Genomic DNA, 24,951 nt, shown 5'->3' on the forward strand with positions numbered 1-24,951 from the left:
TACGATGTGCTAACCACTCTGACACAGAGGCCAGCTATTCATATAACAGATGTATTAATAGGATAAGAAACAGCATGTGCTGGTAGACACACTAATTGGTCAATAACATCTTTGGTTCATTGTGCCTGAGCTGTATCTGAACTTTTCATGGTGCTTCAAGTCAGAAAATGCATAACAGTTATTGTATTTACAGTGTAACTTAGAATAAATATTCCTCGGGGAGAGGAGTACAGAACTTAAAAGGTGGAAAAAAATAAAAATAAGAACTTGAAATTAGGGTTCTACTGTATGCTATCTGATCTTGTTACATAAAATGCAAGACACACTGGGAGCGCATTAAGATTAGTCACACACAGGAGATGTACTACGTAGAATTTTCACCGCTGAAAATTCTACATAGTACATATCATATGCATGCCTAATCTTAATGGATTTACATCTCTATGCTGGGAGGAACCAGGCAACGTCTACAGTGTTTCAAAGACGACAGATCCTGTTGCAGTAGCACTTGCAGAGACGATTCCACACACACAAAACGACGACAGAGAAAAATCAGGCAGGCTTGGTAGCTCAGTGGTAGAGCAATGGCACGATATGCCAGAGACCTGGGTTCTTGTCCTGGTTTGAGCTGGCATTTTTGCTGAAAATTCTACTTAATACTGGGAGTGGTTCATAAAAAGAAAGTTGAGTGTTTAGATCTCCTAAACAAAGATCTCTATCAGGAAAGTGTTAACACAAGACTGCTTTTGTCCTTCCCCAAGTTAGCCTTCTTATCTCATTTTACAAAGTCCCTGGTGAAGACACTTGTTAGAAGATTGAACACTCAATATGGCAATATGGCATTTTTATTATCAATTCCAGGTATGACTTTTATTACTATTTTATTATGATGAGTGCAGTGACATAGACATATTAGGTAAAATATTTAGGCACGTCGTGCAATTTAAGTAACTTCATTGAATTTTAAATGATATTTTTAAATATTGCAATATTTAGTCCAGGTTATTTATATATAGATATTTCATTCTGAATATATTTGCAATAGTTTACAATGAGGCCCATGTTGCGTACAAAAATGAATGAATGAAAGATTTATTTTACTTCATGTTTCTACCACTTTTGGTTAATTGCAAAGATGAGGATGAATGATGATATCATGGAGTGGATGAAGAACAATCGCAAACACAACACAATTCCTACAGAGGATTATACTGGCTGCAGGTTCAACTGCTAGAGCCTCGTTAGTCTGCTATGCGTAAACGAGGTTGTAATTGGATGTCTTTGGAAAGGGTCACCACTTACATACATAAAAATGCATTGTTATTCAACACATTGAGGAGAATAGAGTAATAAAAACAATTTTATACACAAGAAGCCAGAAACCACTTTCACCAAAGAATACATGATTCCATTCTTAGTAGTAGCAGGTGTAAACATTTTAATTTTTAAGAATGCATCTATTCCCATGCCATGAACAAATAAAGTTTGTCTTTTACACATGCCATGAACAAATCAAGTTTGTCTTTTACACATGCCACCATTTCTTCAAATATAAAATTACCTTTACCTTAACACTTGACTTCATCTTGCGCCACTTTTCTGCAGACGACAGGTATTCCTTGAGAAGGTCTTCCGATTCATGACACATGTTGTGGAAATCCTGGAAATCCTCTAGCTTGTCTATGCACAAATAGCACACAAACTTTGGCAAACTGTCATCCTCTGTAACCTGAGATGGAGAAAATTGAATTCATAAGTAAGATTAGGACATGGGTATTTACAAACTGTGTAGGCAAATAAATTCTTTGAGGTTATAATATTCATTACACATCACAGTGGTTTTTTCAGGATATTTTTCTCAAATCATGCCTGAAATAACACTGTAGAGTGCATCACACATATCTTTGCTGTTGCACACATACCAATTTTTGTTTCGTCTCCCTCTCTCTTAACATCACGTGTTCTACGCTGCTTGCCAACCTTCGCCATTGTTGCCATATTGTCATTCCATTCCTGGACACACTCGCGCAAACATCATTGAAAACAACTGAATAGCGCCCCAGCTCACAGTTCACACTGTTCGGCAGGAACGGTAATGTGGCAATATAGCATGACGAAGTGGTTGCTTCTTTTACGCAGTTCATGCTCATTTGCTAGCTAGTAACTAGTGTTGCCAACTGCAATAATGAAGCACTATTTCTGTCCCTGAAGGACGAAGGCAGTTAAAGTGACGGTGATTTTTGTTGGATTCGAAGCACCATATTTTTATTTCATACTAAGTATTTGACCGGTTTGACATTGTGTGCGTTAATTGCATGTGTGTATGTGAAAGTGTGTGTTTGTTAATGAACGTTAAATTCCATAATGCCTTCAGTTCTGTCAAAGTTGAAATCAAAAACATTGCATAGCTAAGCTCGGAAAATTCACAAATTGTTCATAATTCATAATTTTGGAATTGTTCAAAAGAAATAAATTATATGGCTCCATGAGCATTTCAACTCGTGTTCTTGTAGAAATTGCATAGAGGAGGCTGTCATTTTTGCTGCTTAATGCGATGCATATTGTTTTCTGTGTTAAAATTGCCATGCTTTGATGGGTGACAAGTTCATAGCAAAAAAAAAAAAAAAAAAAAAAAGACACGCAGCTTATCGTCTAGTGGCAGTATATGTACTTGTTATTGTTGTGGAAGCTGGCATCCTTTGTAAATGTACAACAAAGGCAACTGACTGTCGCTGATCACAGACAGGCAATAATACTGCTTGGGGAGGAGTGTTGTGGTTCAATTGTCGAGGTTTAACACGTTTCATGTTATTAGTTGCCAGGGGCACTGACTTGTCAAAATTATTGGGGGGCTCTGATCACTGAAATAAATGAATGAATGAATGACTCACTCTCTCCCTCTTTTTAAAAATAAAAATTATGTCTTTGTATAGCAGTTTTTAAGCAGCTATTAAATTCCTCATGCAAAGTACGAGGGCAATTCGGAAAAAAACCTCCGTTTGCGCATGCGCGAGAAATGTCAGGGAAGAGCGACGTCAGTCCTGTGGCAGTATGTGCAGTAGTCCAGTAGACAGTGAGCAGTGGAAGGAGAAGGTTGTGTTGCAGTTCACTCGTCCGTTACAACAATTGAAAATGAACGTTCCAATAGCAAAGCCCGCCAAATGTGAAGTGCGTGCCGTAATTCGATTTCTGTGTGCGAAAAATCTTTCGGCGGCTGCGATTCATCGCGAACTATGTGATGTTTACAGACCAAACGTGATGAGTGACAGTGTCATATGTGAATGGTGTCACATGTTTAAAGATGGACGAACCGACGTGCACGATGCGGCAAGAAGTGGGCGCCCATCTGTAGTCAGCAACGAACTCATGGAGGAAATTGACAAAACTGTCCGTGAAACCAGTCGGTTCACGATATCGGAACTTTCTCTGCGCTTTCCCCAACTTTCTCGGACTGTTTTGTACGAGGTGGTGACAGAAAAGTTGGGGTACCACAAGTTCTGTGCTCGTTGGGTTCCAAAACTCCTTTCGGAGGAGCACAAAAATAAACAGAATGGGCTCTGCTTTGGACTTTCTGTCGCGTTATGCCGAAGAAAGAGAACAATTCCTTAACAGAATTGTGACTGGCGATGAGACCTGGGTGTCGTACGTGAACTCTGAAACCAAACAGCAATCAATGGAGTGGGGACATACACACTCACCAAAGAAACCCAAAAAGGTTCGGCAAACATTGTCTGCCAGAAAGGTTATGGCAACAGTCTTCTGGGATGTGAAAGGTGTACTGTTAGTGAAGTTCATGGAGCGTGGATCGACCATCACTTCAGAAGTCTACTGTGAAACATTACGACAACTCAGACGAGCCATCCAGAACAAGCGTCGGGGCATGCTGACTTCCGGTGTGGTGTTGGTTCACGATAACGCTCGCCCGCACACTGCTGGACGTACTCAAGAACTTTTGGAGCAGTTCCACTGGGATGTTTTTGGTCATCCTCCCTATAGCCCAGATTTGGCACCAAGCGACTACCACCTCTTCAGGCACATGAAACAGTGGCTTGCATCACACCGCTTCGACAATGACAACGTGCTTCACGATGCTGTTAGCAGGTGGCTTCATTCCCAGGCGGCAGATTTTTTTGCAGAAGGAATTTCAAACCTTGTAAAACGTTATGACAAGTGCCTCAATTTGAATGGTGATTATGTTGAAAAGTAATGTCATGTTGTAAGTTTCAAATGTATATAATACAAGTTCTGTATCTACGAAGGTATGTCATTGATAACTAAACGGAGGTTTTTTTCCGAATTGCCCTCGTAGCATGAAAAACGTGTCTGTTCATTTGTTTTTTAGATAACAATTAACATTTTTTATTTAAAAGTAGGCTATGTATTTACATTAAGAGGCCAACATAACAGTTTTATACCAGCCTCGGTAGCCGTACATGTTGGGTGGTCGGCTCAACTTGCTTTGATCCAGAGGTCTCGGGTTCGAGTCCCGGCAAGGGCATGGGTGTGTTTTAATGTCCGCAACAGACTTGTAAAGAAAGGACATGTGATGGGTGCAAAGAACCTCAGTCTTGACGTACCCATAAAAATAGCTAAAATTTACAATGACAGTTTTAGTTAATTATTTACATAAATGCTAACACAAATCGCAGGCAAATAGTTTTACTTTTTTGTTTTTGCTACAATATTTTACTTTTTAAATTTAATTTTGCAATAATAAATAAACACATAGCATGCCGTGCTTTAGCAACAATGCCTCTGATCATAGACATTTCCGCTTTCGCAATACATACTTTTCATAAGCTTTCCTTGCATACTTTACTGCAAGCCAGTTTTAAATAAACTCAAAGACTTTAAAATTATTTTCCCCTTATTTTGGACTAGAGGAAGAAATTTCGAGGATAACTAAATATCGTACATATCAATATTGCCTGAAAGTCATGTTTACGACCTCAAATTGTTCAGAATTCACTAAACTAAGTCATGTGTTTTGCTGTCTCCATTCATAGCCCCCCAAAGTTGATGGTTTAGCGGTCTCAGCCCCCAAATTTGATAGTTTAGAACATTTCAAATGTGTATTTAAAGTTAAGTTCATGTTGCACAATTCAGAGTAAACTTTACAAGAGAAGCAAAGTAATACATTAGGTAGATCCTCTTAAGCAAAATTATTTGAGGGGCTGTGTCCCCACATCATTAACATTGGGGGAGCTCGAGCCATCATCAAAGCCCCAAATAAAAATTAAATAATAAAGTGTGATATGGGAAAACAACTCAAACAAATAAAGATAAAAATAAACTAAAAACTGGAGATATATAATAAGGATAATAATTTCTCAAAGTAGGTAGTGTTTGCTCCTTAGTAAATAGCTTAACTGCATCAGCAAAAGGTTGAAAAATACCACAAATTCCAACCCGATTAGGTCCCCTACGAATTTGGATATAGCCTAAAACCCTACGCTCAAATAAAGTAAAAAAAGCAACTCTAATTAAAATACATACAACCAAAATAATAAAAGAAATAACTCCAATAAATAGATCTAATATCATCTACTATAAAAAGAAATCTATCTTCATTTTTGAATCCTAAATTCAATGCACTTCTCTGCCATAATAGTAATTATTATTAATCAATAATATTACATATAATATAAGTATTTGGTCCTTTCATACTAAAACACCTTAAATATTAAGAGATAGAAACCAACCTGGCTCATGCCAGTTTGAACTCAGATCATGTAAGAAATTAAAGGTCGAACAGACCATCAAATTTGAAATACTATCCCCAATTGATATCTTAATCCAACATCGAGGTCGCAACCCATCCTGTCGATATGATCTCTCAAGAAAGATTACGCTGTTATCCCTAAGGTAACTTATTCTTTAAATCACTAAAAATGGATCCAAATAACAAAAATTATTGAACATCAAATAAAAAAGAGTTAAATATTATCTTCCCATCACCCCAACAAAATATTATTTAATAACATATATAATTATATTACTAATCAAAACATTACTAAAACAATATAAAGATCTATAGGGTCTTATCGTCCCCTTAAAAAAATAAAGGCTTTTCACTTTAAAGTAAAATTATATATTAATTAATTAAAGACAGTCTATTCCTCGTCCAACCATTCATTCTAGCCCCCAATTAAAAGACTAATGATTATGTTACCTTCGCACGGTCAAAATACCGTGGCCATTAAACAAGTGTCATTGGGCAGGTTATACTTCATATAAAATCATGAAAAGATGTTTTTGATAAACAGGCGAGAATAAATTTTGCCTAATTCCTCTAATTAATTAAATAAATATACTAATAGAATCATAATTTCCAAATAAAATTAATTAAAATATATAATTAGGTAAGCAAGTAAAACTAAACTAAATTTTTAATAATAACCCCAAATAAATTATAACAAAATTACAAAAATTAGCAATCTCCAAACCAACAAATATAATAGTTTATTATAAAGTTATAACCAATATATTAACCAGAAGCACATCCCCCAAGTCATAACTAAACATTAATATTATAATATAAATTAATATAAAAAATATTAAAATGTAAAACTATATTAAATATAATTCCCCAATAACTAGATATAAGGTAAGTCGAATAACATTTTATTACAAATAACAATTTTAACAGAAAAATATAACACTTTTACCTTAAAATTAACCTACTAGCTCCTCAACTTTCGAGAAAACAGAATATTCAATTAAAATTTAATCCTCCCTGATACAAAAGGTACGATTATTAACATCTCCTATAATAAAATTCAGTATTTCATATATTTAATAAATCCCAACACTGTACTAATAATCTATAACAAACTAATTTATATATACTAAATATATAACCAAAACCAATAAAATTCCTTTTCATACACAATCGATTTATAAACAAAATTTAGATAGTAATAAAATTTCTATCAAAATATGTCGAATCGCATGACTAACTACTCAATGTAAATGAATATTCTACCTAATAGAAATATTTTGATAATAATCAAACCAGGCACACCTTCCGGTATGCCTTCTATGTTACGACTTATCTCACCTATATAAATGACAGCGACGGGCGATGTGTGCATACCCTAGAGCTAATAAACCAAAATGCTATTCTAAAACAAAATTACAATTAAATCCAATTTCAAATATACTTTCAACATATTATCCAAATCAATACAATATACTGTAACGCATCTCCACCCACTAATACGCTGCACCTTGACCTGAAATATATCTCAATAGAAAAAAAAGAATATATATATTTAAATCTTCAAATTACGGCGGTATACAAACTGATAATTTACAATAATAGGTCAAATAAAACGTGGAATATCGATTACGGAACAGGTTCCTCTAAATAGAATAAAGCACCGCCAAATTCTTTGAGTTTCAAGATGATAACTAATACTACTCAGACTAAATTTACAATGATAATAATAGGGTATCTAATCCTAGTTTAATATACCACCTTTATAGAATTAATAAAAATAAAGAACAAATTATATTAAAAATTTCACCTAATGAATAAAATATAAACAACCAAAAATTAATTATTACTACAATTAAGCCAACAACTCTCCACTTATGTCCCCACGTCTAACCGCAGCAGCTGGCACGAATTTAGCCGGACAAATAAATATTAAAATTTAAAATCCTGTGATCTAATTTACATTAAAATTAAACAAACCCACACACTGCGAACCATAGAATTCAAACATGCCGTCTCAACCCATAAAAAATTGGCGGAAGTTACCTCTGTTTAACAAATACATATGTGAAATTTAATTAAGGAGATTTAAGCCAGAATAAAACTTTTATTTTAAAATATAAAGAAAGGTTCTTGTTATTATATAATATGTATTATATTAAATTAAACTATAATTAGGAATTATCTCACGAAAATTTCCCCCCATTTTTAATTATACTCACTTTCCCATACTATATAGAACACAATTTTTTTCCCTCAAAATTGTGTTCTATATAGATATATTAACTTCTTTTTTCTCTAGATTCGATAAGTATTAAAATGACAAGTCAATTACTTTAAGTTAGACTACAAACACTTAAAAAAATTAAATAAAATTAAAAACAATACTGAAGTATTTTATATTATTTAATAAATAGGTTCTACTTATTAATCATAAAAATAAAAGTCCGATAAATAATATTATTAGCCCACTATTATAATTTATTTATAAATAAGATGTCTGAAAAAGGATTACCATGATAGGGTAAAGTATACATGAAATTTAACATGTTCTTATTATTTGTAATAAAATTATTTTTCATAATTGAAAGAATTAAACTTTCTCCAATGGTATCAAACCCCATAGTGCATCATACACCAAAATATAATAGAAAGGTAAGCTAATTAAGCTAGAGGGTTCATACCCCACATATGAAGGTTTATAATTATCCCTTCTCTTTTTAATGCTCACAACCCCCCCAAAAATAATATTCCTATTGACCCTCACAATAGGAACCCTACTTTCTATTTCTTCCACCTCATGATATGGAGCCTGAATAGGCTTAGAAATTAATTTAATATCTTTTATTCCATTAATTTCTACACCAAATAATCAACGAAATACAGAAGCATCACTTAAGTACTTCTTAATTCAAGCGCTAGCATCATCAATAATTTTGACTGCAGCATTAATTATAATTAATTCAGTAAATTTAAATATACACACCCAGCTTCTAACCATAGCTTTATTAATAAAAATAGGAGCAGCTCCATTCCATATTTGATTACCAGAAGTTATAGAAGGAATAACATGAATTAACTGTCTAATAATAACAACTACTCAAAAAGTTGCTCCATCAACATTACTTAGATATGTAACCAACAATTTAAGAATAATTCTAATTGTAACCATTAGAACATCAGCAATTATTGGAGCAATTGGAGGATTAAATCAAACCTCATTACGAAAAACTATAGCCTTTTCATCAATTAACCACATATCATGAATTATTCTAAGAATAACATCAGAAGATAATACTTGGTTAATATATTTACTGCTATACATTCTTATAACCACCTCCGCCAATATGCTATTTTCAATAAACAAGACATACTACGTCCATCAACTGTTTATATTAGAAATTGCCCCTATTAAAAAAATGTCCTTATTCTATCAATACTATCTCTCGGAGGTCTCCCACCACTACTAGGTTTTTTACCAAAATGAATAGTTATTATCCAAATAACCAACTTTAAGCAATTAATCATAATTATAGTCCTAATTAGTATATCATTATTAACCCTATACTATTACTTACGAACCTCCCTCACATCAATTTTAATAAATTATAAAACTAATATATGAAATATTATTAATAACAAACCATTAAATTTAAAAGAACAAGTATTATCAGTAATTACAATTTTTATATCAATTTGTGGGATACCTATGATTCAACCAATTTATATATCTTTATAAGGTCTTAAGTTAATTTTAAACTAATGACCTTCAAAGTCATAAATAAAAGGCATTCTTTTAGGCCTTAATACATACAATGTATCACCTTGAAATTGCAGTTCAAAATTATATTCTTAACTATAAAGCCAAAATTAATGAGAGAGTTTAAAACTCATAAATAAATTTACAGTTTATCACCTATGATTTCAGTCATCTCATTCTTGCAACGATGATTATTTTCTACTAACCATAAAGATATTGGTACAATATATTTAATTTTCGGAGTATGATCAGGAATAGTTGGAACATCATTAAGTATCTTAATCCGTATAGAATTAGGTCAGCCAGGAAGTTTGATTGGAGATGATCAAATCTACAATGTAATTGTAACTGCACATACACTCACGACCGGATCAAGAAAGTGTGGGGCGTTACCCCCACACCCCCTATACGCCTTCATGGCGTGGTGCTATGCACAGGGGAACACTTTACCTTTTTTTTTTACATGCATTTATTATAATTTTTTTTATAGTAATACCTATTATAATTGGAGGATTTGGAAATTGATTAGTACCTCTAATAATTGGAGAACCCGACATAGCATTCCCACGATTAAATAATATAAGATTTTGGTTACTACCACCATCATTAACTCTACTATTATCAGGAAGAATTGTAGAAAGTGGTGCAGGAACTGGCTGAACAGTGTATCCTCCCCTATCTGCAGGAATTGCACATGCCGGGGCCTCTGTAGATTTATCAATTTTTTCATTACATTTAGCAGGAGTCTCCTCTATTCTAGGGGCAGTAAATTTTATTACAACAGTAATTAATATACGAACTATAGGAATATCTATAGAACGAGTGCCATTATTTGTATGATCAGTAGTAATTACTGCAGTTCTCCTGTTATTATCACTACTAGTTCTAGCAGGAGCAATCACCATATTATTAACAGATCGAAATTTAAACACCTCATTTTTTGACCCATCTGGTGGTGGAGATCCTATCTTATATAAACACCTATTCTGATTCTTTGGACATCCAGAAGTATATATTCTAATTTTACCAGGATTTGGAATAATTTCACACATTGTAACTCAAGAAAGAAGTAAAAAAGAAACATTTGGAGTCCTTGGAATAATTTATGCAATAATAGCAATTGGATTTCTAGGATTTATTGTATGGGCACATCATATATTTACTGTAGGAATAGATGTTGATACACGAGCATACTTTACTGCAGCTACAATAATTATTGCCGTACCAACAGGAATTTAAGTATTTAGATGAATTGCCACACTCCACGGAACACAAATTAACTACTCCCCATCAAATATTATGAGCATTAGGATTTATTTTCTTATTTACAATAGGAGGATTGACAGGGGTAGTACTAGCAAATTCATCATTAGACATTGTATTACACGATACATACTATGTTGTAGCACATTTTCATTATGTGTTATCTATAGGAGCAGTATTTGCTATTATAGCAGAACTAGTACATTGGTTTCCACTATTTACAGGAGTAATAATAAACCCAGATTGATTAAAAATTCAATATATTTCCATATTTATTGGAGTCAACTTAACATTTTTTCCACAACATTTTCTAGGGTTAAGAGGAATACCACGACGATACTCGGATTATCCAGATGCATATACAATATGAAATATTGTATCAAGATTAGGATCAATCTTATCATTTACAGCAGTAATTATTATAATTTTTATTACCTGGGAGGGTATAACAAGTGCTCGACCAACATTATTTAATCTACAACAAGCATCATCGATTGAATGATACCAAATATCACCTCCTTCCGAGCATACATATTCAGAACTTCCGATACTACTTATTAACAACTAATTTTTAAGGTGGCAGAGAAGTGCATTGAATTTAAGCTTCAAATATAAGGATTACCCTTACTTAAAAGTGGCGACCTGAAATCAAATAGGACTACAAGATAGAATGAATGAATGAATTGTTGTTTTAAGTCCACTTTATGCACAGTAAGGCTAATCGGGACTGGACCTACAGTTTAAAGTGGGATCCGAACCACTTGTGCCTCCACCGGGTATCGAACCCGGGACCCCTTGATTACAAGGCGAGAACGCTACCACTGCGCCATCGGGGAGGCCTGACTACAAGATAGATCTTCTCCACTAATAGAACAAATAATATTCTTCCATGACCACATAATATTAATTTTAATTATAATTACAGTATAAGTAGGATATCTAATAACATCATTATTTAATAATAAATTAACAAATCGAATACTTTAGAAGGACAAGTGCTAGAAACAATATGAACAATTATGCCAGCAATTACACTAGTTTTTATTGCACTACCCTCATTACGTTTATTATATTTATTAGATGAAATTAATCAACCTTCATTAACCCTAAAAACTATTGGACATCAATGATACTGAAGTTATGAATACTCCGATTTTATAAAAGCAGAATTCGACTCATATATAACCCCAACAAATGAAATAACAATAGACTCATTTTGATTATTAGATGTGGATAACCGAACAGTATTACCAATTAATATAGATATCCGAGTACTAACTACATCTGCAGATATATTACACTTATGAGCCATGCCATCAATAGGAATTAAAATAGATGCCACTCCAGGGTGGCTTAACCAGGCAGGGGTAAGTATTAGTCGAATTGGTCTATTTTTTGGACAATGTTCAGAAATTTGTGGATCTAATCATAGATTTATACCAATTATTATTGAAACTACAACTCACAAATCTTTTATTAATTGACTAATAAAAATTATACAAGAATCATTAGATGACTGAAAAGTAAGTAATGGTCTCTTAAACCACAAAATAGTAATATAACAACTACTTCTAATGAAAAGAGTTAGTTAATACATAACATAGGAGTGTCAAACCTAAATTATCTTTATGGATACTTTTTTATTCCACAAATATACCCATTAAACTGAGTTATTCTATTTACAACATTTATATTAATTTATTTTCTATTTATAATCATTAACTACTATAATTATAATAAATTATTAAATAATAACAATTTTAAAATAGAAAATAAACTAAAAATTAAATACTGAAAATGATAACAAGACTATTCTCATCATTTGACCCAACATCATCAATTATAAATTTATCACTAAATTGAATAAGAACATTCCTGGGATAATTAATAATCCCAACTCCATTTTGATTAATACAGTCACGGACCTCTATGTTATATAATATAATAATAGTAAAATTACATGAAGAGTTCAAAACATTTTTAGGAATAATTAATCATCAAGGAAGAACTCTAATATTTATTAGTATATTTTCAATAATTTTATTTAATAACTCAATAGGATTACTCCCCTATGTATTTACTAGATCAAGTCACTTAGTTTTTACCCTAACCTTAGCCTTACCAATATGATTATCATTTATACTATTTGGGTGAATTAATAATACAAAACATATATTAGCACACCTCGTGCCAGAAGGTGTACCAGCACTATTAATACCAATTATAGTAGGTAATGAAATAATTAGAAATTTAATTCGTCCAATAACTTTATCAGTGCGATTAGCAGCAAATATAATAGTTGGCACCTAATAATATCAATAATTGGAAATACAGGAACAATATTAGAAATTATTGGACTTTCAATATTAATTTTAGCACAAATTATACTAATTATTATAGAAACAGCCGTAGCATTTATTCAATCTTATGTATTTGCATTATTAATTGCTATTTATTCCAGAGAATCAAAGTAACTAATGTCAACAAATCAAAACCACCCATATCATCTAGTAGACCAGAGACCATGACCAGCAACAGGAGCTATTAGAGCAATAATATTAACAACAGGGATAATTAGATGATTTCACCAACGAAATATAATGTTATTATTAATAGGAGTAACAACTATACTCCTTACAATAATTCAATGATGACGAGACATTTCACGAGAAGGAACATATCAAGGATTACATACAAATCAAGTTATAATAGGACTACGATGGGGTATAATTATATTTATTATTTCAGATGTATTATTTTTCGTGTCATTCTTTTGAGCATTTTTTCATAGAAGTTTATCCCCAACAATTGAATTAGGAATATTATGACCACCAAGGGGAATTACCCCATTTAATCCAAGTACCTTTATTAAATACAGCAATTCTATTAGCCTCAGGAGTAACAGTAACATGAGCCCACCATAGATTATTAGAAAAAAACCATTCACACACAACTCAAGCACTTATATTAACATCAATATTAGGAATATATTTTACTATTCTTCAGGCATATGAGTATTATGAATCTCCATTTACTATTGCTGATGCAGTATATGGATCTACATTCTTTATGGCAACAGGATTTCATGGACTACATGTTATTATTGGATCAACATTCCTAGGAGTATGTTTAGCCTGACATATCTTATGCCACTTTTCACCAACACATCACTTTAGATTTGAAGCAGCAGCATGATATTGACACTTCGTAAACGTAGTATGATTATTCCTTTATATTTCAATTTATTGATGAGGTAGATAACATTTACTTAGTATATTTAAAGTACACTTAAATTCCAATTAAAAAGATTATAATAAAATAAAGTAAATAATTAATATAATTATAAGTACCTCATTATTATAATAATCACCTCAATTGTGATAATATTATCCACATTACTATATAAAAAAACAATTACAGACCGAGAAAAAAGATCACCATTTGAGTGTGGGTTTGACCACCAAAATCCTCAGCACGAATTTCATTTTCTATAAAATTCTTCCTAATTGCAGTAATTTTTCTCATTTTTGATGTAGAAGTTGTATTACTTCTACCAATAACAGTTATTATTACTAATTCAAAACTAATATATTGATTATGTGTTAATTATTATTTCTATTAATCTTACTTTTAGGGCTATATCATGAATGAACCCAAGGATCACTAGAATGAGCATGCTAGAGTAATAGTTAATAATAACATTTGAGTTGCATTCAAAAAGTATTGAGTAATTCAATTTACTTTATTAAGCAAGAAGCAAAAGCAATCAGCTTCGACCTGAATAAATTGGTATATATTACCCTTGCTTACTTAACTGAAGCCAAAGGAAGGCGGCATATTAATGTTAATAATAAAATTAGGATTTAATTCCTCGGTTAAGGGGTATAATATTAAGGGGAGGCTGCTAACTTCCATCTTTAGTGGTGAAATTCCATTAATACTCTTATAATATTTCTTCATGCCATTTCTTTAGTATGATATTACATTATCTTTTCATGATAAAGCTGGATTCTAAATAAATCCAAGAAATGTTTACAGAACTAATTTATCCTTCCTAATAACTTCAATATTATGCTTTATCATAGGCTATATAAACACACATAAATTATTAATAAAATTACTATTAAAAATGAAAATATAAAATAAATATTAAAATAATTAGAATGTATTAATTGAATACTTAAAGAACCCCCTGTCCACCTATGAGTTCACTTCATCCGTAGTCGATAGCCCTAATATATAACCCCCCAGTAGTAAATGAACTATTAATTAAACCACCCGAAGATAAGTATGGTAAAAATCATATTTCTCCTAATAAATAATATATTATTTTATTATTAAAAAATGGATAAACTTCATTTAAGAAAGACGTAATATTATATCCAATTCATCCCCCTAATAAGATACAAATAATTGCTCCTATTTTAAGGTTAAACGGAATAATAATAACAAAAACAGAGGGAAAAACTAATCATATTAAACCAGAACCACCTACAATGGATAATAATAATAATCCTAATATACCCTTAAATATCCCCCAGCCTGCATCATCAGAAAAAAATTGAAATGGGGCACCTCTATAAGATTTACCAACTAAATAATAATTCAACCGAAAACTATAAGCTATAGTAATACCAGTAGAAATTCATAATAAAATAAATATTACTAAATTAAAAGAAGATATACTTAATATTTCCAAAATTAAATCCTTAGAATAAAATCCAGCCAAAAATGGTATTCCACATAGAGCAAGGCTAGAAATTATTATACAAGAAATAGTTATTGGCATCTTATTAATTAAGCCCCCCATACAGCGGATATCCTGATTAGTTCTCAAAGCAGTGGTAGTGTCGGTCGTGTGTATTCTGTCGTTGCAGTTCCATACCAGTGTAGACTGGTTTTGGGAGTGAACAGTTAGAATGCCACCAGTGCATTAATGCAATGGAAAATAATAAAGTGTTTATTTTGTTTGAAATCACTCAAAAAAGGAATCACTATGAAGACGTTTTCTTTGCAGCATTTTTGGTAATTTTATGTATGTGTTAGTCCATATTTTACGAAATTTTAGTCCAGATGTATGTAGCTACATACAAAGCCACTTGTTAGTACATATTAATAATCCTAGTCCTGGTATAATGCATGACGTTTAAAACTCAACGTTAGATAGACCTAAATTCTCTAATTTTCTTGTTGTACGTAACAGCTGTGCATCGCTGCACTCCAGCAATTTTTCTATCTGCTCTATTAGCAACACTGCTCCTTGAGTTGTGTTGCACATCGCACGGCAGAAATATATGTGCTGGGCTCTACATACATACATCTAAGAAACAAAAAAAGAAAAATTGTATAATTTTTTTTTGATAAAAAGTTTGCATTTATTGATGAAGTATACTTGAACAAAGTTTATAATTTTGAAATGTGGTAGCACTTTAGTTATCAGTCACTTCTGTATGTGAGGAAAAGAGTTTCACCTGTGACGAGCAACTGCTACAATAAATTCTTGCATGTATAAAACATTACAAGGGAGAACTGAGTACATTTTATTGAAATGTTGTGAACATAGAATAAAGTTAATTGTGGTGTAATTAAACCAGAACTTAAACTTACAGGAACTTTATGAAATTACTTGCACTATACTTTGACAATACAATTATCAAAATATAATGCACAATTTAGGATGAGCAAAGGAGGACAAGGAATCTATTTAGTAATCATAACAACATGTTCATGCAGCTAAAAAACTTGATAAGACTGCAGTGATATTACATGTGAGTGATATCGGACAATGTGTTTTAAGATGGTGAATGAAAACTGATTTTTCTCATGTTGCATGCTCTATGCCATCCACTTTTTTTTCTTTTCCCTTCCAAAACTGTCTGGAATGCATTTTCGGAGTATAAGGAATTAAACTGTCATTGTAGAGAATTTGTTGGTGTGCAATTTAACTGTAAAATTTTAAAAATATATTTCATAGTTTAGGAGAGGAGTGGTTGTACAATCGCAAACAAACATTTTGCCATAAATGTAAAGCTTCTGCGCTGTAATTTATAGAGTTGCAAGATAACTTGAAGGAATGGTGTCATATTGTATTTGAGAAAAATTTGTCTCCATGTTCAAAGATAGTGGATGACATACCAATCTAACATGTCTTCCGAGAGCTTTAAATTATGCTAATATTTTAGGTTACATTTTCGTAGATTAAGAAACCCAAGTCTCAGCACATATTCTCCACCTTGGCCATTTTTGGAGGTGATGTGATCAGCACCATGCTCTGGCTGCCTTTAACCCCCAGGGTTGCCCTCTGGTATACACTGATTTGAGGCTGGGTGAGCCCCAGAGACACTTTATGCAGAGACAAGACTGGAACAATTCCGGCCTTAGATCACCCACCCTGAGAATCAAACCCAGGTCTCCCATGTGGTAGTCAGATGCCTATCGACTAGACCACTGCGGCTCTCAAGTATCAAGTATAGTATAGCATTGTGTAGTATTGCAATCCTGGAAACTGATCACAAATCAAGAGCATTAACTATTACATTATCAACAAAGAGTAGAATCGAAGTGTGGCGTCAAATATTTTAGTTAATTTAGTTTAATCCATTTGAACCGCTCCGTGACCCTGCAGTCTAAGGCATCATGCTTTGGGCTCTGGCTACCGGATGCACGTAGGTTCATCATTCATGTCTCCTGGGGGAAGCATAACAGCTTTTCTCTTGGGATTTCGGCTTGTGTATGGGGCCGGTGGCCAGCATCTACCATCGTGAGGAAATTGGGGAACTAGGAATAAGTAGCATAAGCCGGTTGTGAAAATCTACGACGACTTGGGGTTCGTCGTGCTGACCACACTTCACCACATAACTGGTTGGACGATCTCCCACTTGTGAGTAGGTTCAGGCGAGAGTGAGGCTGGCAGTTGGTAAAGTTCGCGTGTTTATTATGTCCCCATCGGCAACCCTTTCACGAAACTGAACACTGGCAACAATAGCTAACAATAACCAAACCGCTCCCGATATGTAGTTTGCAAGGTGCCTCTCGTTATTTTTGCGCCATAACCACATGTGGGGTTGATTTTTTTAACTAGTTGTGTTGTGCTTTTTGTTTCTTTTCTTAGACTTTGCATAATGCAAGTTATCACTCACAGCTGCTAGTGAAAATACCAAGTATGAAGACACAACTGCAGGATATTATTTCCTTCATGGAGAGCAGAGGTGCCCATCCCCCCAAAAAAATCATGTCGTGCATTACCCCTAATCATATCATGTGTCCCCCCCCAAAAAAACATCATTCCTGCCCTCAAACCATATCGAAATCCCCACAAAGTATTTCATTTCGACAGCATGTCTACCGAAAGTAACTTTTTTCCTTAGCTTTACAGAACACTCTACTTGATCTGCCCCTCCTCCCTAAACAGGGGTGCCCATCACTCAAGACCACCCCTAAAATCGTTCATCATAATCCCACGAAAATAGTTTGGATGAATGTGTAATAGTTGATGTCTATTTGAATGCAATACCATGATACATTGTCCATATTTTTTGATTGTTCGATTTTCGATAAAACTTAAAGCTAGCACATTGATTGGTTAAATGTAGTAAATTAAAATATGTAAACATGCATATAAATAGTATTTTTGAGTGGGTTTATAAAACTCAATTGGGTATTTAACACAAATTGTTACAAAACTTAAGATAAAGATAGAATAATTCAACCTTGGCAAACCAAATAATATGCTCCAACCGTATGGCAGATTCAATTTGTTTCACAAGACTTTACAGATCCCTAGCTAAAGTGTAAATCACCAACCCTGAGACCTTCTGTAAACAAACTGTCTCACCGATTCGATGTATCACTCCGCGTCAGCTGATTCATGACCGCAATCATCTGCTGTTACACTCACAGTTCGCCGCACCTATTCATTTTATATAAAAGCCTCTGAATGTGAAAACCCTCTCTCAAAACATCAGACGAATATGCAGCTGCATACATTGTTACTTTCCTGGTCATCTCTTTCATAACCCTTAAAACTGCAGACACTAACACACCACTGCACTGGGATACCAACTTAACCACTTCTTTTACTGGTTTCTCAGGATACCACTGACAGAACGTTACATAAATATTGAGTAGAATCTGTTTCTCGCCCCTTTTCAAAGGATGTCGTTGGTCGGAGAACACAGAGATCTTCCCGCATACATAGAACTCGACATGTTATTTTTCTAAGGACAAGTCAGGCAATATTACTAAGTGGCACTACTTCCTTGCTGTTCACATGATTATCTTTAGAATATGACCAATGTTATAAAATATCATTATGTACACAAATCTCTAAGCTCATTGAAAGTTACAATGCATATTCCTACAAAATGATCACACTTATCTTACATTGCCATGTCACCAAGTTATTTTACGAAGTGCACAATATTTGGCGGAACAAAAATCGTTATTAGGATGCTTGTCAAAACCGCACTAAATTTACGAACTTTCTGTGTCTTGTTTTGATCATCATCATCAATATATATTTATTTGATTTACAGCATTGCATATGGGTGTTTATGCCCATTATATATTTTATTTACATAAGATACAATTTACATAAAATCTACAAACAAATTTCAAATACACTCCTATCTATATCAAACATTAGAAATATCCATTACCATGTTCTATCATTTTGTCTAAAAAAATTCGAGTAAAATATATTCAGTTTGCATCCAAGAAAGAAGCCAAATTTATGGGAAATGATTACCGGTGAAAAGAGTTAACCATAAAGGTGAAGCAATAAGTACAAAAGAAAGAGCATTGGGTTTAAAGTGAGACGTCATTTGCAGCAGCGTATCTCATACTACAAATTGGCTGTTGTTTTACCTTACGTAATGAATCCTGTAACAATGCTGGATTTTCGTGTGTGATTATTTTACTTCTATGAGTTTGCAATGCTTTCTGCAGGCGATAATATAACAGGGTTCCTCTTTCAAAGAACTCACCCCCAGCCCCCATTTTCCTGGGGTAAATATAATTATTTTAGTAACATCCATAACAATAATTACTTGGATTTTATCTTCAGTGCAAATTTAAAAATTTCCTGTGACAAGTTAGAAATGTGGATTCGATATATTTTTGTCCCAAATGATGCACCTGCTTTAAATTAAGCAGTATACCAACACTAAGCATTATATTTTAAGAAGTGATGTTATTAATGAATATCGAGAACATCGCTTACGTCTTGTAATGCAGCTATAGTATGGAACTTCACATTCACATCAGTAAAGTGCCAAACACACATTCTCGCAACACATGATTGCGAGTGAAGCGAGGAAGAAAATTATTACATCCATTTCTTCGCAGGCTTTCAAGAATATTAATTTAATGGGGTGTCAATACTTTCTTAAGATCCCGAGATATTTAGTCTTTTCCAGCTTCAGACCATATCGTAATCCCCACAAAGTATTTAATTACGACAGTGTGTCTACCGAAAGTAACTCTTTTCTTAGCTTTACAGAACACTATACTTGATCTGCCCCTCGTCCCTAAACAGGGATGCCCATCACTCAAGACCACCCCTAAAATCGTTCATCCCCCGAAAATAGTTTGGATGAATGTGTAATAGTTGATGTCTAGTTGAAAGCAATACCATGTTACATTGTCCATATTTTTTTATTGTTATTTTCGAAAAAACTTAAAGGTAGAACATTGATTGGTTAAATGTAGATCCCAAGATATTTAGTCTCTTCCAGCTTCTCTTTTGGCACGTTTGGGGTCGAAAACGTGTAGATACAATATCGCTAAATACAGTCTCCAAAATTTAATGTTCGAAATCTCTCTCCACTACAGAAATTTCTCGACAATCTAACATTTAACACTTTATCAAGAGTTTTCTATTTCCCCCTTTAAATTTAATACTCAATCCTACCACCAAAATTTCCATGCTAATTTTAGACAGCATTGCCTGCTCCAAAAAAATTAATTCTCACTCTCCACACCAGAATTTCTGCAACAGTCTAAGACAATAGTAATACACAAGAATTGGATACCCCCTCAATTTAATGTTCAATCCCCCTCTAACTAAAATATCAGCCATAATGTAAGATCTAGAGTTGGATACTGCCCCCCCCCCCACGTTTAATTCAGAATCCCCCCAGAACCCTCGTGTCAATTAAGGCCTAACATGTAATAGCTGGATATTTCTCCCCCCCCCCTTCGATAATACCCTTAAACACTTCCATTTAATATTTATCTGTATTTCTTTTCTCTTTTCATATTCTTTAATTTTGTCTCTCTTTCTTTCTTTTTCCTTTACCATTTCCTTCTGCTTTTCCTCTTTATCTCTTCTTCAATGTGGCAACATCGCTTTCCTACTCCAGTTTGTTTGCTTCTACTTCAAAAGAAAACTGCCCCTTGTGTGTTTCTTTTAACAAAGAGTACCGCTCCCTTTGTTAACTGCTGGGGATATAATGAACGTGTGAACTTTAGGTAGATCTGGGCCCTCAATATTATGGATGTTTTTATTTTAATCATTTGAAAGGTGTGATTGATTGAGTTTGTGACTTAAGTCCACTTTATGCACAGTAAGGCTAATCGGGAATGGACCACAATGGTAGCGTCATCACCTTGTAATCAAGAGGTCCCAGGTTCGATTCCTGGTGGAGCCACATAGTGGTTCGGATGCCACCTTAAACTGTAGGTCCAGTCCTGAGTAGCCTTACTGAAAGGTGTGAGACCTGAATTATCAATTCTTAACTATGTTAACAGAAAACATTAAATAGTTTCCAATTCAGTAAACAACAATAATACAACTTGAATGTACCAATACATTCCTACCAGGAGAAAATGTATTTCACTTTCAAAGTAGACTACAGTCCTGTTTAACCGAATTTCATTGGACAGATGGTGCTTCCGTTGAACGAAAATTCGGTTAAACCGGAATAAAGGTCTTTTGATACACATACAGTACGTACATTTTATTACGTATAGTATTTTGATATACAGAACACTTATATTTCAGAGTGTAGGCATAAACAAAAATCTTACAATAATACGCAGTAATTTAACTCAAGTACTCCCACGTAAAACATGGTTACATACGAGTTACGGCTTTTTTTTAGCGATTCGGTTAATCGGGACTGTAGTGTACATATTTTTAAACATAAAACAATCAGAACCGTTACCAATTTTCTACTTTGTGAGGAAAAAAATTGGTAACTCAGTTATTTTCTGTTAGGACTGTCATAACAATACTCCACATAGTTTAAGATATGGCATGTTTTGTGTGAACAAGGCATTCGCTATTTATAGAAGTGACAGTAAGTATCGTGCACTAGTGGGAATGAATGTAGAATTAATTTGGAGCCTTCTTGAAAATAATCAGCAATTTCCATTTTGAAATAGTTCCTTAGAACCACACAGCTTCCTTAAGCAAAACTTCCTGTCTTGCATGCTTCACACATTACACAAACTACTACCACTATTCACCTCTTCCTTAATGTTCACATGAGGTTCAAAGGGAGACAAGAAAAAATAATTAGGATTATTATTAAAATGCTAAGGGAAATAAACCTGACTTGCCTAACCTAACTACGAAAGCATTTTTTGAACACAATCTTGAAACCTATTGGCTGCAATCAGTAGTAGAAAGCATTTAAAGATCTTATTTTAATGCTAAGAGAACTAAAGCTGATCTGCCTAACTTAACCAAAAAAAAATAACTAGGATTATTATGAAAATACTAAGTGAAGTAAACCTGACTCACATAACCTAACTACAAAAGCATTAAACTTGACCCAACTAACAATGAAAGCATTTAGAGTAATTAATAAAATGCTAAAGAACACAAACTGACACACCTAATCTACCTAGGGATGCATGTATTCAACAAAATCTTCAAACATTTTGGTGGCAAGAAGAAAATACACATCTGAACATTGCATGGTAAAGGAACAGATTACGTGAACCGATACCGGAAACCCTTTCGTAACTCACACATGTGACCTAGGTAGGAGGGATAGTTCATAATCATGACAACAGTAAACGAATGGATGTTGGCAAGTACAGAATTACATAGTAGTACATGGAAGTTGAAAGCCTGTGTCAAGGAAACACAGTATGTAATCACTAAAACTCCCCAGCATGTATTAACAGACCTAAATCTAAATTGGCAAGAATTTACAATACTGGACCCTTCTGTAATTTCTATGCTACTGATTATATTCACAAAATAATTAGTCGCAATGATTTATCTGAGGTTAACATGTTGGGGTGAGGTGAAGAAATTGTTCATTAATGTGTAGAAGTTGTAAAATAAGCTTTTCTATTCTTGCAATGATTCTCTGTATAAAAGTATGGGAACCATATTTGTTGATATGAATAATTGATGTTCGCAAATAGTTACGCTATCTACAGCATTGCCACAATTGGAGATCATGGATCGTGTAAAAATGGCGGAAGAGAACAGAACAGTAAAAAAGTTGTTGATTACAGGTAAGTTTGGCAACAATGCATCGAAAATGGCATCTTCGATGAAGAATGTTTGCCGTTCAAGTGCTATGAAAATAAGATTTTTTATCGGTTCGTTATCACAATTAGCGCAAAATCATTCACAGATAGCCCCACTGACCATTCTTGGTAAGGTTAGGTTAGGCAAACATAGTTAAAATTCGGGGTCGTAAAACCATGCATGGGTAGCCTCACAAACCATTGATGGATAGCCCCACGAACCATTCATGGTAAGGTTAGGTTAGGCAATAATAGTAAACATTTTGGGTCGTAGTAATTTCAGGAATGTATATTTCATTTTTTAAGTATTGGAAACACAAAATATTCCGGTAAATAATGAGCAATCGTGCTTGTCTGTTCTGATCACGGACCACTCAATTTAGCTTAATTTGCAATTTCTACACATGATCCCCAAATTCTAACTTCAAATTCGGGTAACAGTCCCGGAATCGGTGGGAAACAAATTAATTTTGTTTGAATTTTTTTAGTCTAAATTTCCCACAGATTGCGGGCTCTGCCCCTGGCGTAATTGACCTACTGCCTCCGCTCCGCTCCGGCTTTCTCTATAGACTCCCTGTTAAAGACATGTTAGAAATTGGCCGGAGTCACCTGCCCCCAATTTTTTTAAATTTGAAGAAATCTGTGACATCACACAAAACACCTTCCAGATGTTAGACAATGCTACAGGAACTTATTACCGTAAGTAGTTTCTTCTTTAAAAATGAAGAAATCTGTCCTATCTGCTTAGTGGAACATTCTTTAAAGTGTATTCATGATTTTCGTCCTGGAATCGGTGGGAAATTTAAAGAAACAAATTAATTTTGTTTGAAATTTTTTAGTCTAAATTTCCCACTGATTCCGGGCTCCGCCCCTGGGGTAATTGACCTACCACCTCGGCTCCAGCTCCCCGGCTTTCTCTATAGACTCCCTGTTAAAGGCATGTTAGAAATTGGCCGGAGTCACCTGTCCCCAATGAGCTCCAAACTTTTAAATTTGAAGAAATCCATTACATCACACAAAACATCTTCCAGATGTTAGACAATGCTACAGGAACTTATTACCGTAAGTAGTTTCTTCTGTAAAAATGAAGAAATCTGTCCGGGGAATATCAGATTAGTACCGAAATACGTTTTGCGGATATGAAAATTTTACCCGCTCCTCTAAATCGAACCATGTAAAAAATGAATACCATGACGAAATCGCAATGAAACAAAAGGAACTTGATGGATTCATGGGTACTATTATAGTATGGGGGTGATGACACCTATAAATCATATATTTCACAATTTTTTACATTGCTAACGTACTATTATGGAATGCGGAACATTTCCTAAGGTGAAATAATGCATTTCTAACTAAGATAATGTCTATTTCTTACATTTACGAGTACTTCTGTTTAGGGTGACTAGATATTTGTTGACCAAAAAGGTGCTCATGCATTTTGCTCTTTCACGGGGTTCGAAAAATCCCGCGCGACTTCTTGACAGTCTAATTATCCTGGAAATTATGCAAAATTAAAACTTTATTTTTACTTTACACTAATTTTGCACAAAAAACTACATTTTGTGACTAGATAATATCTATTTTAATATTCTGATGCAATTCTTGAATACTCTAAAGCAAATTTCTTGTTATGTTGATGCATATAATTGGAGGAGAATATTTATACATCAATATTGATCAATATTTTGAACAAATTTTAATTATTGCAATTTTCAAG

General features: G+C 33.7%; 1 protein-coding gene and 1 pseudogene across 1 annotated transcript in view; one reads left to right on the forward strand and one right to left on the reverse strand.

Annotated features, from left to right (window-relative positions):
- The window catches only part of LOC145999125 (uncharacterized), a 77,868-nt gene that overhangs the window by 49,675 nt on the left and 3,242 nt on the right, over window positions 1-24,951 (reverse strand). Inside the window, exon 2 of the mRNA XM_083136062.1 lies at window positions 1,568-1,722. Coding sequence (XP_082992188.1) covers window positions 1,568-1,648 — 81 coding nt within the window. The 5' untranslated portion in view covers window positions 1,649-1,722. The remainder of the gene's footprint in view (window positions 1-1,567; window positions 1,723-24,951) is intronic.
- On the forward strand, window positions 3,551-11,310 carry LOC145999126 (cytochrome c oxidase subunit 1 pseudogene; annotated as a pseudogene).

This window comes from Lepisma saccharinum, chromosome 15 (genome assembly GCF_977018435.1).
Source record: "Lepisma saccharinum chromosome 15, izLepSacc3.1, whole genome shotgun sequence".
Classification (NCBI taxonomy): domain Eukaryota; kingdom Metazoa; phylum Arthropoda; class Insecta; order Zygentoma; family Lepismatidae; genus Lepisma; species Lepisma saccharinum.